This window comes from Mustelus asterias, chromosome 26, assembly GCF_964213995.1.
Source record: "Mustelus asterias chromosome 26, sMusAst1.hap1.1, whole genome shotgun sequence".
In the NCBI taxonomy this organism is placed as follows: Eukaryota; Metazoa; Chordata; class Chondrichthyes; order Carcharhiniformes; family Triakidae; genus Mustelus; species Mustelus asterias.
This window is the reverse complement of record NC_135826.1, coordinates 34740303-34759011: the sequence shown is the minus strand read 5'-3', so window position 1 is coordinate 34759011 and position 18709 is coordinate 34740303. Positions and strand designations below refer to the sequence as shown.

The 18709-nt window shown below is 44.6% G+C and overlaps 1 protein-coding gene and 1 pseudogene across 2 annotated transcripts in view; one reads left to right on the top strand and one right to left on the bottom strand.

Annotated features, from left to right (window-relative positions):
- myo1f (myosin IF) overlaps positions 1-18709 on the bottom strand; it is a 178599-nt gene that overhangs the window by 82242 nt on the left and 77648 nt on the right. For both annotated transcript variants that reach the window (XM_078198412.1, XM_078198411.1), the window contains exon 3: positions 78-167. In XM_078198412.1, coding sequence (XP_078054538.1) covers positions 78-167 — 90 coding nt within the window. The remainder of the gene's footprint in view (positions 1-77; positions 168-18709) is intronic.
- LOC144479793 (U2 spliceosomal RNA) lies at positions 13648-13878 on the top strand (annotated as a pseudogene).

Sequence of the window (18709 nt, the reverse complement as noted above, 5' to 3'; positions counted from 1 at the left end):
TTGAATTTGAGAGCTGCAAGCCAATACCAAAAGTTTACTCTCGAGAAAGAAGAGACTAAAATTTAACATTTACTTACAGCTCCTTGATAAATTTCGACCTCTCTGTCTGTGAAGTAAGGCATCTGTTTGAAGGGGTTCACTGAGATGAGCACTGTACCGATGTATGTCTGAGATACGAGTCAAGGAGTTTTGCTGGAGCGATGGCTGAGAATGGAGGTTGACATGACTTGGCATTGTAACAAGCCCCCAACCCACCCACCACCCACAACCACCCAAGGAAATTGGGAGAGTTTACCGGCTGCCCTGTATAAACCTCAATCACCCGCTTGCAAGGCAAATTAGGACAATAAGTTGGGCTGTTAACTCCCTAAAGTTCAGAATTCTCATAACTGAGTTTGGAAGGGTACCCACTATGTCTATGGGTGTCGAGTAAAGATATACCTAGCCCCCAGAAAGGCTTATGTAAACCCACCAGCTGGTTCTAGATCAGGCAAGCAAACTGGTCCCTTGAAAATTTCATGTCTATTTTCTTTAAAAGTAACCAAAGCAATTTAATTAATCTTAATGTTTGCATTATTGTCATGTGTGCACTGGTTCTCCGAATGTGCAATTCCCTTAGAGCTATTTTCCTGCCTTCTCTCCATCACCCTGCACATTCTTCCTTTCCAGATCACAGTCCAATTCCCTTTTGAAAGCTTCAACCGAACTTGCCTACATGTAGGAGGCCTTGTGGCACAGTGGTAGTGTTCCTACCACGGGACCAGAAGCTCTAGGTTCAAGTCCGACAGCAGGACCTGCTGGCCACAGGAGGAGCGTTCAATGTGGTTCAACAGGTTGATAATCAGCTCGGGAATCCTTCCACCACTTCCCCCTCACTATTCCCCAAAGGGTCTGGGTGCGAAGATATGCAAAAAACCTGTCGTCGCCATCTCTGCATTACAAGAGGGGCTGTGACAGAGTTGCATATATAATCTAACACACTGACAGCTTTGCTGTTATGTCAAAGCCCCACTGCATTGAATATTTATGTAAGCAGATTCCACAGAGCAGACTGGATGGGCCAAATGGCCTACTTCTGCTCCTATTTCTTATGGGCTAATATTTATAGTTCTGGCACTTTGACCCTGGGAACACTGACATCAAAATAAGCTACAGCCACCTGAAAGTGACCAAATGATTAGCAGGCCTTTTAGCTGCTCCTCTGGCCATTTGCTGCCATTCTGCTTCCACTGCACATGTGTGAATGATAACTAGAACGACAATCGAACTTCACTGAACCTGGTGAGGTCAGCTTGCTACTCTGCTGCGCAGGGGTACGGGTACAGTCCATTATATAAAGACCACTTATTTGGATCACACAGTCCCAGAGTCACAGTGCAGAAGGAGGCTATTTGGCCCATCATGTGTGCACTGGCTCTCTGAATATGCAATTCACTTACAGGCACTTTCTTGCCTTCTCCCCGTCACCCTGCACATTCTTCCTTTTCAGATAACAGTCTAATTCCCTTCTGAAAGCTTCAATTGAATCTGCGTCAACCACATTATCAGGCAGTGCATCCTAGACCCTAACCACTCGCTGTGTTAAACAGTTTTCTTTTTGTGCTTGTAATGACTTCAATCAAGCCATTGGGGTTGGCCTATTGGAGTATGAACTCCCTAAGGATCCAATTGATGGGCCAATCAGGGAGTCTTTGTTTTCTACTTAACTGAGAGTGTCAGTTCCTTTAGCACCCCAGGAGATAGGCTGCTAACTACTAGCGCTCTGTGCACTGCTGTTAAAGTTTGTTAATAAAAGTATTTTGATGAAGGGACTTCTGCCTCCGAAGACTTATTACAGTGCTGCTTATACTTCTTTTGTTAATTTGTTTAAATCTCTGCCCTCATTCTTGATCTATTCACAATTTCTTCACATCAACTCTGTCAAGGCCCCTCGTGATTTTCGGTGCTTCTATCAAATCTCCTCTCAGCCGTCTTGTTTCCAAGAAAACACTCCTGATTTCTCCAATCTATCTTCATAACTGAAATTCCTCATCCAGGGAACCATTCTCGTGAATCGATTCTGCACTCTCTCCAACGCCTTCACATCCTTCCTAAAGTACCTACACCACGTTGTCTGCAGCGATTCAAGAAGGCAGTTCACCACCACCTTCTCAAGGACCATTAGGGATGGACAATAAATGGTGGCCTGGCCAGTGATGCTCACATCCTGTGAAGGAATAAAAAAAATGGTACAGTAGTGAATTACTCTGATGTGCAGGGAGCAGAAATTCTGCCTAGAGTAAGGTCCCGCAGACAGAGTACTGTCAACCAGTCCAGCTCTTGTTCAAATAGAGAGAAAGAATTTTCATTTATAGAGCACCTTTAATAATCTCAGGACATCCCATGGTGCTTTACCTTCAGTGAAATAGTTCACCAGTATAACGTAGGGAAACATAATGGCAAATATGTAAACAGCAGGATCCCACAAACGGCAATGCAAGAATGATCTGTTTTTACTGGTGCTGCTTGCAGGATGAATATTGAGCAAGAGAGAAGGGGAGAACATAGGAGTAGGCCATTCAGCCCATCAAGTCTGCTCTGCCATTCAACATGATCGTGGTTGATCATCCACTTCTTTTCCCACATTATCCTCTATCCACTTTATTGGTATTTAGAAATCTGTCAATCTTTACTTTGATGTGGAAATGCTGGTGTTGGACTGGGGTGGGCACAGTAAGAAGTCTCACAACACCAGGTTAAAGTCCAACAGGTTTATTTGGTAGCACAAGCTTTCGGAGTGTCACTCCTTCTTCAGGTGAGTCACTCATCTGAAGAATGAGTGACACTCCGAAAGCTTGTGCTACCAAATAAACCTGTTGGACTTTAACCTGGTGTTGTGAGACTTCTTACTATCTCTACTTTAAACATACTGAATGACTGAATAACTACAGCCCTCTGGGATAGAGAATTCCAAAGATTCGCAACCCTCTGAGTAAAAATAATTTTCTTCATCTCTGACCTAAGTGGTTGGTTTCGCCCTTATTTTGATATGTTGTCCCTTGATTCTTGACTCTCAAACCAGGGGAAACATCATACCTGCATCTACCCTGTCTAACTCTTTGAGTATTGTGTAGGCTCCAATGCGATCATCTCTCATTCTTCCAAACTCTCGAGAATACAGATCCAGTTTCCACAATTTATCCTTATTGGACACTGCCATCCCGGGAACGAGCCTGGTGAACCTAGCACCCTACTCCTCTTCAAAGTAGCATCATCTGATCTTTTATGTCTATTCGAGAGGGCTAATGAAACCCTGGTTTAACATGGTTGTAGAAGGCATATTCAATAATGCAGCTCCCCCTCGCCTCTGCACTGAAGTGTCAGCCTGGACAATGTGTACAAATTTCAGGAACAAAGCTTGAAATAGTGATCTTCTGTCTCAGATGCAAGAGATGATGCGGAGTCAATTAAAAACATGGCTTTTGCAGCCAGGCCACTTCTACAGGGTGGTCTGTTGTTGATCCTGTATTCATGCAGGCAGAGGGGGTGGCCTCTCTGTCTGGAGAGCTGACCCCCTCCCCCCTGACCCGCTGTTTGGAGGCCGCCTCCAGGTACCCACACTGGCCGCCACCAGCTGAAGGACCAGGAAGCAATTGGAAAATCCCAGCTGCTGTGCGCGGGTGGGTAACCTTGCTATCTCTACCCCCTTCAATCTCACCTCCACAAAAAGGGCCTGAGGGTGGGATGGAGCAGGGGGACCAGCAATGCTCACCGGTGGAGCTATTTTTCAGCTCCCAATGTCTCCAATCCTGCCCTTTGTGGCCGGAAATTCACCCACAGACAGACGTCTCTAATTGTGATAACCCCCCGTCACTGATTGGCCTTCCTGTAGGACTTGTAGAATACAAGCTCCTTGGGGTTTGGTAATTAACTCTCCAGGTGGAACCCTGTATAAAGCAGGCCCCTGAGTGGGTCTATTATTGTATGGTCCCGGTTGGGATCTGTTTGTGTTCACCACAGGCTTGTGGTTTTGCGTCACTTTATTTTGTGCAATGAAGCACTGTTCCTTTACAGCTGACTCCTGGAGTTATTATACTAATAATGCAGCGCTCTCTCAGTCCTGCTTTGGAACATCAGCCTAGTGAGTACGTATGATCAAGTGCAGCTTTAGCATCGAACTCAGATAATCAGTGAGTCAAACTCAACAAACCTCTGTCGCTGGATTGTTTTGCGTGAAGACACCACTTTCAGAGCTAAAGAAATGGTATTGTAATTTCAGTACCATGACTTCTATGTAGGATTATTAGTCATGACAGTACAGATCAAACCAAAGAGGAAGTGGGATTGCACACAGCATGTAATCTGTTCTGTAAAGACAAAGTTGCAGAGTGCTTTCCTGTGAATGTCGCAACATTAGCTGTTGGTAAATGGAACACAGATATGCTGCTCAGTGGCTGTCTCTGAGTGAAGGAGCAGTGTGCATGGAGAAGTGACAACTGAGACAGTAGGATTGCGCATCTCAGCCGCTGGGAAGGGTAAAAGTTCCGGCAGCATTACTGCAATGCTGGACAAGTGCGAGGGTTCAAGTTGCACACAGTGCTTTGGCCCCTGAGACCTGCCCCAAAACTGGTAACAGGTTTGTGAACATAATAGGAGCAGGTTCCAATGTTATTAACGGTGCAGGAGAATTCTGATGCAGCACCCTGCTCCTCCAGGAGAGGGAGCCACAGCTTGGTTAAAGATCAAACATTCAAAACCGTTTTTAAAAATTAAATCTCATCTCATGGACGGTCACAGAATCAGGGAGGGGGTGCCCACTGAAAGCCACCTGGTCTTTCTTCTGCCCATTCCCCCCCCCGCCCCCCCACCCCAGCAAGTGATCCCCTCCCCATTAACCCCAACTATCCTTACTCACCTGTGGCCTGGGTCCCTCGCTGGTCCTGGCCCTCTGTTGGATGCATTGCCCAATCAGCTCTCTATCGGTGGTGGTTATGGCAATGAGAAACTGCTGGCCTCTGATTAGCCAGCAACACTTGGGTTGGCGGGGGAGCGGAGGACAGGATCTCAGTTGCAGGAATCCTTGATCCCAGGGTAGGCCTGATGCTGGTCATTTAGGTACCTGATTGGCACTTAATACGGTGGGCCTTCTCCGAGGGATGCCATGCAGGGCTCTCACTGACTCTCCAGCCAGTGGCGAGACCAGATTAAATTGCTTGGATTAAATTCTGCCCCATAACTTGAAAACCACAATCAAATCATCTCTTGACTTTCTAACTACCAGGAAATATAATCTAAGTTTGTGTAAACTATCTCCATTATTTCGGACCTGTGCCAGAATTTTACCGGCATGCCCGCCCCGCGAGGCTTGCAGAACAGCATTCTCCGCTGGCTTTTGGCGGGATCGTACGAGCCTTGGGCGGGCGAGGTGGTAAAATTCCAGCACTGGTGTCCAGATAAGTCTATGCTTCACTCCTTCCAAAGCTAACATAGCCTCCATATAGTGTGGTGCCCAAAATCGCTCACAGTATTCCAGGTGTAATCCAATCAGGGCTTTGTATCATTTGCCACCAGGCGGCACGGTAGCACGGTGGTTGGCACTGCTGCTTCACAGCTCCGGGGACCTGGGTTCAGTTCCCGGCTTGGGTCACTGTCTGTGTGGAGTTTGCACATTCTCCTCGTGTCTGCGTGGGTTTCCTCCGGGTGCTCCGGTTTCCTCCCACAGTCCAAAGATGTGCGGGTTAGGTTGATTGGCCAAGCTAAAATTGCCCTTAGTGTTCTGAGATGCGCAGGTTGGAGGGATTGGTGGGTAAATATGTGGGGATCTGGGGGTAGGGCCTGGGTGGGATTGTGGTTGGTGCAGACTCGATGGGCCGAATGGCCTCTTTCTGTGCTGTGGGGTTTCTATGATTCTATGATTCAATTGGAGCATGACTTCTACCCCTTTGTATTCTAGTCCTCAAGACATAAAGGCCAGCATTCCATTAACCTTTCATTCTCATAATTTCTTCATGACATTTTAATGATTTATGGGCATGGACCTCCAAATCTCTTTGGACCGCCAGTGTTTCTATTTACCCAGTTCCATCCTTTTTAGATCCATAAAGGATGACCTCATGATTTTCCAAATTGAAATCCATTTGAAACAGTTTTGTCCATTCATTTCAGCGATTAATATTTCTGTAATTTTGTGCTTTGATCTATACTGATTATAATGCTGCCTATCTTTGTGTCATCAGCGAATCTGGATATGTGACTTTCTATCCCATCGTTGAAGCTGTTAATGAATAAAGCTGAGGCCTAAACACAGATCTTTGTGGGACAGCACCAGCTCCTACCCATTACCCTTATTCTCTGCCCCTTGGCACTCAGACTGTTGCTTCACCTGGTGAATGAAGTGTCTTCAATCCCACGAGCTACAAATGTAGCTAACAGCCCTTTTTGTGAGTGACCTTACCAAATGCCTTCTGGAAATCCATACAAATAACATCCCCAGACATTTACCACTGTTTCAGTTACCTCTTCAAAATACTCAGTCGGATCGGTCAGGAATGAGCTACCCATTACAGCTCCAAGTTAGCTTCCTCTGGTCAGTTGAAAATTTCCATGGCTTTCAATCCAACCATTCCTTGATTATGGACTCCAGCAAATTGTCGACAACTGGTATTAGGTGGACTGACCTACAGTTCCTTTGTTCCCTCTCTCATCTTTCTTATACGGTGGAGTGGCGCAAATTTCCAATCCAAAGAAACCGCTCCTGAATTGAGAAAACTTTGGAAGATGATAATTCATAGAATGGGCGGCACGGTAGCACAGTGGTGAGCACTGCTGCTTCACAGCTCCAGGGACCTGGGTTCGATTCCTGGCTCGGGTCACTGTCTGTGTGGAGTTTGCACATTCTCCTCGTGTCTGCGTGGGTTTCCTCCGGGTGCTCCGGTTTCCTCCCCCGGTCCAAAGATGTGCGGGTTAGGTTGATTGGCTATGCTAAATTGCCCCTAGTGTCCTGAGATGCGTAGGTTCGAGGGATTAGTGGGTGAATATGTAGGGATATGGGGGTAGGGCCTGGGTGGGATTGTGGTCGGTGCAGACTCGATGGGCTGAATGGCCTCTTTCTGTACTGTAGGGTTTCTATGATTTCTATGAATCATACAATCCCTACAGTGCAGAAGGAGGCCATTCGGCCCATCGAGAATGCACTGCCCGCAATCCCACCCAGGCCCTATCCCCATAACCCCAACCACTTTACCCTAGCTAGTCTCCCTGACACTAAGGGGCAATTTAGCATGGCTAATCAACCTAACCTGCACATCTTTGGACTGCGGGAGGGAACCGGAGAACCCAGAGGAAACCCATGCAGACACGGGGAGAACGTGCAAACTCCACACAGACAGTGACCCGAGGCCAAAATTGAACCCTGGTCCCTGGCACTGTGAGGCAGCAGTACTAACCACTGTGCCACCATGCTGCCCCCATCTTGTTGGGGCATCTTCAGTGTTCTCACCCCTTTCCTTCAAGACTCTAGGATGAAGACCATTTGGTTCTGTGGACTTGTCACTCTTTGGTGCCACTATATTGCTGTTGGTTTGTTTAATTTTGCTGAGATTCCACCCCCGATTCAGTGTTACTTTCCTTGGGATGCCCAGAATGTTAATATCTTCTCCAACTCTAAATGCTGACGCAAAGTAATAATTCAGCACAAGCACCATTTTCTTATTTTCATTAACAATATCAGTTTTTTTCTTATTGGTTTCCAACAGACCCACACTGCACCATGCTCAAAGGTAGCAAGAATAGTTAGTTAATAGTAAAAAATAGTAAATAATTTATTTCCTAGTGAATACAGGGGGAACGTATTGAGAGCAACAGTTTTTTAAAATATTCATTCACAAGACATAGGCGTCACTGGCTGGCCAGCATTTATTGTCCATTCCTAGTTGCCCGAGGGCAGTTGAGAGTCAGCTACATTGCTGTGGCTCTGGAGTCACAAGTAGGCCAGACCGGGTAAGGATGGCAGATTTCCTTCCCTAAAGGACAGGAGTGAACCAGATGGGTTTTTCCGACAATTGACAATGGTTTCATGGTCATCAGTCGATTGTTAATTCCAGATATTTTTTATTGAATTCGAATTCCAACATCTGCCATTGGGATCCAAACCCGGTCCCCAGAACATTTGCTGCGTTCCTGGATTAATAGTCTAGTGATAATACCACCAAGCCCCATTGCATCCCCATAAAGTAGATTTAGATGTAGCATACCTGGATTTCTGAAAGGCTTTTGATAACGTGCCGCACAAAAGGTTAGTAGACAAGGGCTTATGGAGGTGGAGGTAATATATTAGCATGGATAGAGGATTGGTTAACAGTAGGAAGCAGAGGTTGGGTATAAATGGCAGGTAGTGAGGGATCAGTGCTGAGGCCTCAGCAATTTACAACTTGTATTAAAGACTTAGCTGAAGAAGTAGAGGGAAATGTATCTAATTTTGCAGTTGTTACAAAGCTAGGTGTAAAGGTATGCTGCGGGGAGGACACAGAGAGGTTGCAAAGAGATACAGACAGGTTAAGTGAGTCAGCAACAAGATGGCAGATGGATTACAATGTAAGGAATTGTGCAGTTATTCATTTTGTTTGAAAGAATGGAAGAGCTGAATATATTTTAAAAGGGGAGAAGCTAATAATTGTTAATATTCAAAGTGACTTGGGCATGTTTGCAGATGCAATGCAAGTTGAGGAATTTAAAATGTGGGGACACAGTCTCAGGATAAGGGCCTGATCAGTTAGGACTGAGATGAGGGGAAATTGCTTAGAGAGTTATGAATCTTTGGGATTCTCTGTCCCACAGAGTTGCGGATGTTCCATATCCGAATTCATTAAAGGCGGGGATAGACAGATTTTGTGTCTCTCAGGGAACCAAGGGATATGAGGAACAGGCAGGGAAGTGCAGTTGAAGCCAAAGATAAGCCATGATGGTATTGAGCTGTGATGCAGGCTCAAAGAGCCGTATGGTTTACTCCTGCTCCTGTATCTGCTGTCCTTGACATTGCAGCCAATCCAAATGAGTTTGTAGTAAATTGATGAGCTGCCTCTGCTGTCTGCAGCTTCCTGGAATTGTTCAGATGAAAACCAACGCACAATTATACATGAGCCTCAGTCCTCCAAGCATGCTCCAAGAGTGCCTGCCATTTTGTGTCTTAACGTTTTAACGTTTTTAAGTTTATTAGTGTCGCAAGTAGGCTTACATTAACACTGCAATGACGTTACTGTGAAAATCCCCTAGTCGCCACACTCCGGCGCCTGTTCGGGTACACTGAGGGAGAATTTAGCATGGCCAATGCACCTAACCCACACATCTTTTTGGACTGTGGGAGGAAACTGGAGCACCCGGAGGAAACCCACGGAGACACAGGGAGAACGTGCAGACTCCGTGCAGACAGTGACCTAAACTGGGAATCGAACCCGGGTCCCTGGCGCTGTGCGGCAGCAATGCTAACCACCGTGGCACCGTGCTGTCTGTAAATGGGCATCACGGAATTTCTCTCCCGTGGCCTTGCCCAGAAAAACAGGGATGGGGGAAAGAATGGGACAGCGAGGGAAGAACATCTGCAGGCAGTGTTCAAACTTGCTGGAGGTAAAGTCACAAATATTGTGTGTGTGTGTGTCTGAGAAAACTAACTTTCTTCTAGGTGTGTCCGACCCCTGAAAGACAGGGTGTTTTCTCATATAAGAACATATAAGAATTTCCTCTTTGCCTATGTTATTCTTGAACTTTAGAAAATGAGTCAAAGCTTACCGACAGCTTTCATATCGCAGACATCTTGGGAAACACCCTGAGTGCAAGTTTAAAACCTGTGATAACACATGGTTGCATATGCTTTATAATTAAGAAAGAATGCAAATGTAAGTACATGAAAACCTGAGGGAGAAGTGCAAATGTTGATGATACAAAATTATTGGTGTATTTCTTGGGTGGGATGTGAGGGTATGTATACAGTTGAAGTTTCGCTCTCTTGTTAATTTTAAGTACTTTCAGACCTTAAAATTGATAAGATCTCTAGTCTAAATGGAAAACAAAATCATCTCATGAGTTCTATGCACAACAACTCTGCACCAATTTGCTGCGACACTGAGGGCTAAATTCATCAGCATTCTCTTTTGGTGCACACCAAGCCTGGTGTAGGGCCATTCCCCGTGGCCAAGAGGAGCATCATTGGGTAATGCGTGAGAAGGTTGCTTTTCCAAGTTGTCCAGACCTGAGGCCTGAAGTTTAGATCGGGAAGGGAGAGGGTTGGGATCAATGGCCAGGGGCAAGCGATTAGGGGCTGGGGCAGGGATCGCTTGTTGGAGGGGACTTAGACTTTGAGACATGGAGTGGTGGTGATTGTGATGAATATTTTAATTTTTTAGAAAACTTAGGCAATGATTGAAGTTGGCTTGCACCAGGGCATCCAGCAAGGTGCCCTATTTGCAAACGCAGCCAGAATGAATCCTCATTGCTTCATCCATCTCCTCACCCTTTCGCAGGGTCATTTTTTCTTCTTTCAGCTTTCCTTGTTCACTCTTTGCTCCTCAATTCAACTCAGTTTTCTTCTTCTATCCTCCTTCAAGCTGACACCTTTCTCCCTTTAATCCATTAATTCGATCCTTCACTCGTCATGCTTTAGAAACAGGTTCAAGTCGGTACTTTGGCTCTCACTGGGAAGGCGATGGCCTAGTGGTATTATCGCTAGACTATTAATCCAGAAACTCAGCTAATGTTCTGGGTTCGAATCCTGCCACGGCAGATGGTGGAATTTGAATTCAATTAACAAATATCTGGAATTAAGAATCTACCGATGGCCATGAAACCATTGTCAATTGTCAGAAAACCCATCTGGTTCACGAATGTCCTTCAAGCAAGGAAATCTGCTGTCCTTACCTGGTCTGGCCTACATGTGACTCCGGACCCACAGCAATGTGATTGACTCTCAACTGCCCTCTGAACAAGAGCAATATGGATGGGCAATAAATGCTGGCCAGCCAGCAACACCCATGTCCCTACCTCCAGTTTCAGAAAGCATTCCTTTCCTCCTCCAACTCTCCCAGTTCAAGCTAGCACTCTCCCCAATCCCAATATATCGTCAACCTCTCCCTCTAGTTCAATCTTGCACCCTTTCGCTCTGCTTTCATTTCACGGTACTCTGACTTTCTTCACTTCCTCTCAGTTGATGCTGGTGTTTTGCTTCTATTCATCCTTCCCCATCTCAGATTGCTACTTCCAGCTTCTCTATGTTACAGGCACCTGTCTCCTCACATGCTCCCCCTCCAACTACTTCATTGCTCTTTATTTTCCCCTTTCCCTCACTACCTCATTGCTGCTCTGTTGAGGAACTTGGGCTGGCCGGGGAGAACAATCATCTTTTGGAATTTGCTCCAGAAATGTTTTGCCACTTTCACAATGCCAACTGACCTCTGTGCATAGCAGCATAGGGGAACCCAATTACAGCCAGTGTACAGTGAGTGTGTCTACATTGTGCATTTAAGAGGCAGTTAGATGTTCCTCTGATGGAGGCAGATTTGTGATCTCTATGGAAGGATGAGCCAAATGGCTTCTCTAAGCGAATTTATCTTTCAGATCTTTGAGCCTGTAATATGGGATGAAATTACTCAGCACTTAGAAAGGCAATGAGAGTCATCATGGATTTGTAAAGTGCAGGTTGTGCTGGACTAATTGAATTGAAGCGTTTGAGGACATCACAGAATGTATAAATATAGAGAATGTGCTGCAAGTTATAAAGGGGAATGTTCAGAAATCATTTGATAAGCTGCATATTAAAGACTTGTTGTGGTGACTAATGCACATAGTATAATGTTAATGGGAATATTAGCTGTGTGATGAGAGGACTGGCTGGGCATGAAGCAGGAACTAAGGATGTTCAAGAGTTTGGCAGTGTGTTGGCTGTAATATGCCTGAAGGGTTTGTGCTGTCTGTGGCATTGTATTTTTCAATTATCATAATCGTGAACATAGACACAGATGAATTATATCAAATTAACACAAGAGGAAAATTGTGAGGAAGAACGCAATTTGTGCAGAAACACAAACAGGTTAGTTATAGTTCACTGCAGATAAATATAGAGCAGTACATTTTGGAAAAAGAGCTGTGAAACTAAGCGCATAGTACAAAGGAGGAAGTAATTTGACTCTTTCTGTCTGTGTTGAATTTAGGTCCTTCTCCGTGCAATAGGACTGACCTTTTACAGTCCCTTAACAAATGCCAATTAACGCTGGATCAATTGTTAACTTTAAATCTAAGACAGATCAATGTTTTAAATCATAGTGACTTCAATCAGGCCATTGAGATTGACTTATTGGAGTATGAACTCCCTGATTAAGGATCCAATTGATAGGCCAATCAGGGAGTCTTTGCCTTGTACTTAACTGGGAGTGTCAGTTCCTCTGGCATCCCCGGAATTAGAGTGCTAACTACTAGCACTCTGTGTACTGCTGTTAGAGTTTGTAAATAAAGGGATTTTGGTGAAGGGACTTCTGTCTCTGAAGACTTACTACATAAATCCAAAGGATATTGGCCGGAATTCTCTGGCCGTTCACACCCCGGCGCCGCTGCCAGTGGGAAAGGAGAATGAGGCCCTCAGCCAAATCTCCGTTCACTGCAGCAGGACGGGAGAATCCCGCAGTGGGTGAGGTCGGAGAATCCAGCCCATGGACTTTGGTGTCAGAATCGCATTGAATAGCGGAACAGGTTGGAGGGGTTAAACTGCCTCTTCCTGTTCCTATATTCCAGTGTTTATAATCTATGTTATGGAATATGTGTCGCCTGAACTTGTTCTTCGTTTGTTCATTTAAAAATAAAATAAGCAATGTTCCCAATATTCCTATTTCAAATTGTGTCATCTTTACAGTGTTATTCTAGCTCACTTTTAAGGACATGTTTACTTCCGCTGACATGGAGCTCTCTCTATTTATTTTGGTCAAAAAGCCTACTTTTTAATTTCTATTATTTTTCCCATGTATTAGTGAATTAAAAAGCGTTTCTGACATTCAGCCATCTTCTTCAGGCCTCTCTGACTCACAATGTTTCTTTCATTTATAATGTCACTTACTGACTTCACCAATCATTTTGAGTTCTGTTTTTTTTCCTCAGCAATGTACTGTTCCTCTTATTCTCAATCTGATGATACGATAGGGTCACTTTACTGAAAGGTACAGTGTCCTAGGTTTCATTGCGTCCCATTGGAAACACCAGCCACGGATGTAAATCCAATAATATTGCACAACTCATCACAAGAATGTATCAAATGCAATAAAATGATGGCCGGAATGGGCAAGGCTCGCAGAACAACATTCTCCGTTGGCCTCGGGTGGGATCTTATGAGCCCTGGGCGGGCGAGGTGGTAAAATTCTGGCAGATGTGTTTAAATGCACAACGCATTGACAAAATTTGCATTAAAAACCATTGCCTGGAGTTTCTGCAATTGGCAGTTGAGCCCAACATTGCATTAGTTTCACTGAGGTGACGCAGTGTTAATAAATTAGTATAAGCCTAAAATGTAAACTCGCTCTTGATTCAATGCAATCAAGAACTGGACGGTGTAATAGAATGGGTGGTGTGCAATTGCCAGTAAATGGAACATTCTTTAACTTATGAAACTAATTGATTGAGTAACAGGGCAGATCTGTCGCTTCTCAGCCTTTTGGCTAAGATCAAGTATCAGATCAAACCCAAGATGGGGTGCAATGCCTTATCTTGTCAGCTTGGATCTTGTTTGTCTCTCTTGTGGGGACCTTGAATTGGATTCAATTGGAATTTGAATTTGATTTTTGGAGCAAGCAAGGAATGGATTCGGGTTTGCCTGGTCCATTCTGAGTATTGGCTTTCGAACTTTAAGGGTGGAGTAAAACATTTTTTTTTAAATGGGGCAGATCTGTGGCCGCAATTAACCACTTATCAGGTGGATTAATGTGACCACGAATGCCTGGGTGCCTGAGAATCTGGACACAATGTGATTATTCCCCTCAAGATAGCACAGGTTTGTTGGACGTTTGCCATTCTGGTCTGGGGCCATGGCCAGTTTTGGTTCATGGTACTGATTCATGCAAAGGCACTGTTGAACAAGCCTAAAGGATGGCACATGTCATCATGTAGTTCTGCGCCCAACACCCGCTTCACTTTCTGCAATATTTTGTGCTATTTTGAGCTGATTAAGCTAATATCTTTGTGATAATTAGGTGGCACAGTGGTTAGCACTGCTGCCTCACAGCACCAGGGACCCGAGTTCAATTCCAGCCTTGGGTCACTGTCTGTGTGGAGTTTACATGTTCTCCCCGTGTCTGCGTGTGTTTCCTCCAGGTGCTCCAATTTCCTCCAACAGTCCAAAGACGTACAGGTTAGGTTGATTGGCCATGCTAAATTGCCCCTTAGCATCAGGTGGATTAGCAGGGTAAATACATGGGGTTACGGGAATAGAGCTTGGGTGGGGTTGTTGTTGGTGCAGGCTCGATGGGCTGAATGACCTGCTTCTGCACTGTAGTGATTCTAAGATTCTATGATTCTATGAAAACCTGAGGTCATAAAATATCACTTAAACATGAGTTTGTCTAAGGGCGAAAAGATATAGAACTCTACAACCTACTAAGAATCAAAGCAATTCGAAGAAAGTTATACTTAAAACCAATGCAGATGAGGAAATTAAAGAATATTAATAGTGCAACACAGTGAGGGAAGTGGGATAGTGAAACTGCATCAATTCAAATAAAGCCATGTCCAATTTACTGTAAACTCTGAATCATGGAGTAGAATTATCTCTTTACCTTTCATTTTCTCTTATTCTCTTTCGTAGTTTGGCAATGTCAGTAGACCTCTTATACCTCATCCTTGTGGTTATATTTTTTATATGTGAGTGGCAAAATGCCATTCAACCATAAGAAGTGTCACCAGAGTTCTTTACCATCCATATCAAACATTTTCATTTATACTTCGGTGGCACAGTGGTTAGCACTGCTACTCCTCAGCGCCAGGGGCCTGGGTTCGACTCCTGGCTTGGGTCACTGTCTGTGTGGAGTTTGCATGTTCTCCCCATGTCTGCGTGGGTTTCCTCCGGGTGCTCTGGTTTCCTGACACAGTCTGAAAGATGTGCTGGTTAGGTGCATTGACCCGAACAGGTGCCAGACTGTGGTGACGAGGGGACTTTCACAGTAACTTCATTGCAGTAAGCCTTACTTGTGACTAATAAATAAACTTTAAATACTTTCTAACACTGGTTCATTGGTGAAAACGCTCTTTAGAAAATATTAATTAATGGGATGTGGGTATCATTGCTAGGCCAGCATTTATTGTCTATCCCTAATTGCCCTTGAGAAGGTGGAGGTGAGCTGCCTTCTTGAACCGTTGCAGTCCATCTGTTGTAGGAACATCCAGAGCTCTGTAAGGAAGGGCATTCCAGGGTGCCAGCGACAGCGAAGGAACGTTTTCTCCTCTTTAGGCCAGGAACTCTGAGCACCAAGGTTGATGGATCTGATGAGATTAGCTCACTCAACATGGAACATGATTCATAGAATCACTACAGTGCAAAGGAGGCCATTCGGCCCATCGAACCTGCACTGACAACAATCCCACCCAGGCCCTATCCCCATACCTACCCTGACTGACACTAAGGAGCAATTTAGCATGACCAATCAACCAATAACCTGCACATCTTTGGATAGTGGGAGGAAACCGGAGCACCCAGAGGAAACCCATGCAGACATGGGGAGAACGTGCAAACTCCACACAGACAACCACCCAAGGCCGGAATTGAACCCATGTCCCTGGTGCTGTGAGGCAGCAGTGCTAACCACTGTGCCGTACTAAACCTGGGAATTTAATTGTCTGTATGGAACGTATCAGTCTATGCAATGTATTTACCACCTGAGCCATCAGAGGTGGTTTCACTGAATCAAATTAACAAATGAATCTTGAAGATTTTCTGAAAATTTGTTAAAGGAGGCAGAGATTTTTGAAGGATCAAAATCCACTCAGGGATGTTATTGTGGTGAACCACTGTAGTATTGTCCGTTTATGTGATATGCCTGGACACGCCCCCTGCTGCCTCAATCTGGGGCTCCACCCTTCTCGGGGTATAAAGGTGACTGTTCTCCGCCCCTTTTGCCTCAGTTCGGATTAGCTATCGGTTCGGGTGTGCTCCAGTTCTTTCGTTAATAAAAGCCTTTTATTTCGCAACAACGAGTCTTTGCGTAATCAATGGTGCATCAGTTATTTACTGTGGCTGCTGACAATGCTTTATCTTAAGCCTTGAACACGGGGCCCCAATATCAGACAATGTCCAATTTAGAATTTTCTCAAGGAAGGTTAACGATACAGAGATTTCCTTTGTAGATCAAGGATTGTTTGTAGATCAGACTGGCTTCAAAATAGAATTGTTAAATGTTAGACTGAAAATACAGAGTTGAGAGAAGAATGCGGAGGCGATGGCCTAGTGGTATTATTGTTAGACTATTAATCCAGAAACTCAGCTAATGTTCTGGGGACCTGGCTTTGAATCCCGCCACGGCAGATGGTGGAGTTTGAATTTTTAAAAAAATCTAGAATTGATGACCATGAAACCATTGTCAATTGTCAGAAAAATCCATTTGGTTCACAAATGCCCTTTAGAAATCTGCCCTCCCTTACCTGGTCTGACCTACATGTGACTCCAGAGCCACAGCAATGTGGTTGACTTTCAACTGCCCTCTGAACCAGGGCAGCTAGGGATGGGCAATAAATGCTGGCCAGCCAGCGACGCCCATGTCCCACGAATGAATAAAATAAAAACCGTAACGTCACTTAATCTAAGAAATTATTGCAAATCAGCATCAGTCAGAGTGAAGTGATGCTTCAAGACCTTGTTTGAACTAAGAGCTTTGGTTATTGGAATGATAGGAGAAAGATAAATGATGATAATAAGTGACATTTATATGTAATAATCCATGTTCTGATTACATATTGCTGTACTTACGTAATTTGCAGTTTGGCCATTTTCTTTTGCTCAAGTTTACTTCCTGTTTCAGGCTTAGGATTTCCTGTAATTTGCAGAACTACATTTTCTTGACTCATGGCGGAACATCTGGATGCTTAGAAAAAACAGGAACATTTGGGCTTGGAGGTAGTTTCCAAATACACAAAACCATTCAGTTTTAATGTAGTATATTGTCTGTAGCTATCATGGTATAAGTATGTCACATCTCCATTCTGAGAATTTTCTTTTGGAGATTCCTTTATTTCACAGTGATGGCCCCAAAACAAGTGGACAACTTTACCACGTTACTGGGAAATAAAAGTGATCAAACATCAGAAAAAAAACACACCTGTCTTTGGCCTGTGAGTCATGGCCCATAAGTCGATAAACTATGAGTTAGTCCCAAAATTTCTTCTTATTAGGCCATCAATCTGACACATTCCCTTGTTGCAAAGTCTACTCAGTCAATACACAGAGTCATATGAGTGACATAGGGGAAAGTTATTTCACTCAATGGTTAGAATCTGGAATGCAGTGCCTGATAGGGTAGTGGATACAGATGCTTTCAATAGGGAACTGGGTAGATACTTCAAAGAGAAAATATTGCAGGGAAAAAGGGAAAGGACAGGGACTGGGACCAACCAGATTTTACAAAATTTAATTAACGGGATCTGGGTGTCGTTGGTAAGGTGAGTACTTGTTGCCCATCCTTAATTGCCCCATGAAGCTGGCTGTGGGCTCCTTCTTGTATAGAGCAGAGCGTTTTGCAAGGGCATTTCAGACGGAAGTTAAATGTCAACCACTTTCTGTGGGCTGCTTTGAAGATGTGCAATGTGGAATATTAATTTGTAATGTCATCTGCTGGATATACAATATATATATAGACTTTTTGAAAAAAATACATTTTGTGTTAAACAAAGTTCACTGGCCGACAGCAGCTACTAAGTTGCGCTTGTGAAAGGCATAACCCACCTTATGGAGACAATAGAGTTAACGGAGTTCTCAGAAGCAATGGGGCGAATTTTACCATCCTGTCCACCACGGGAATTGGAGCGGGCAAGGGGCGGAACATGGAATGGTCTGTTGACCGCAGGCAGGATTTTCCGGTTTTGGGGCGAGCCCGGCCGGAAAATCCCACCCAATGTCTAAGATTTAAAGCAGGGACAGAGCACTTGACCCAGTTCTTCTGTGTAAAATATACTGGATTTAAACTAAACAACTGGATACCATAGGGACAGTAGGAGCAACAGCCTTACCCCCACTGTCTTTGAAACTTCCCTCAACAAAGGCAGCATGGTGGCACAGTGGTTAGCACTGCTGCCTCACAGTGCCAGGGACCCAAGTTCAATTCTGGTCTCGGGTGACTGCCTGTGTAGAGTTTGCACTTTTTCCCCGTGTCTGCGTGGGTTTTCTCCGGTGCTCCGGTTTCCTCCCACACTCCAAAGATTAGATTGATTGGCCATGAGAAATTGTCCCCTTAGTGTCAGGGGGACTAGCGGGTAAATACGTGGGGTTACAGCAATGGGGCCTGGGTGGGATTGTTGTCGGTGCAGGCTCAATGGGTCAAATGGCCTCCTTCTGCACTGATGAGATGTTAAAGCTGTTAGTGATTTGAAAACCCATCTAGACCGAATGGTTACAAAGTGAGAGTTACTAGCGATTCCAACTCAACACCTCTGTCTTCAAGAGAATATATCAGCCACAACTTCAGAGCAACTATAGTGGCACAATGGTTAGCACTGCTGC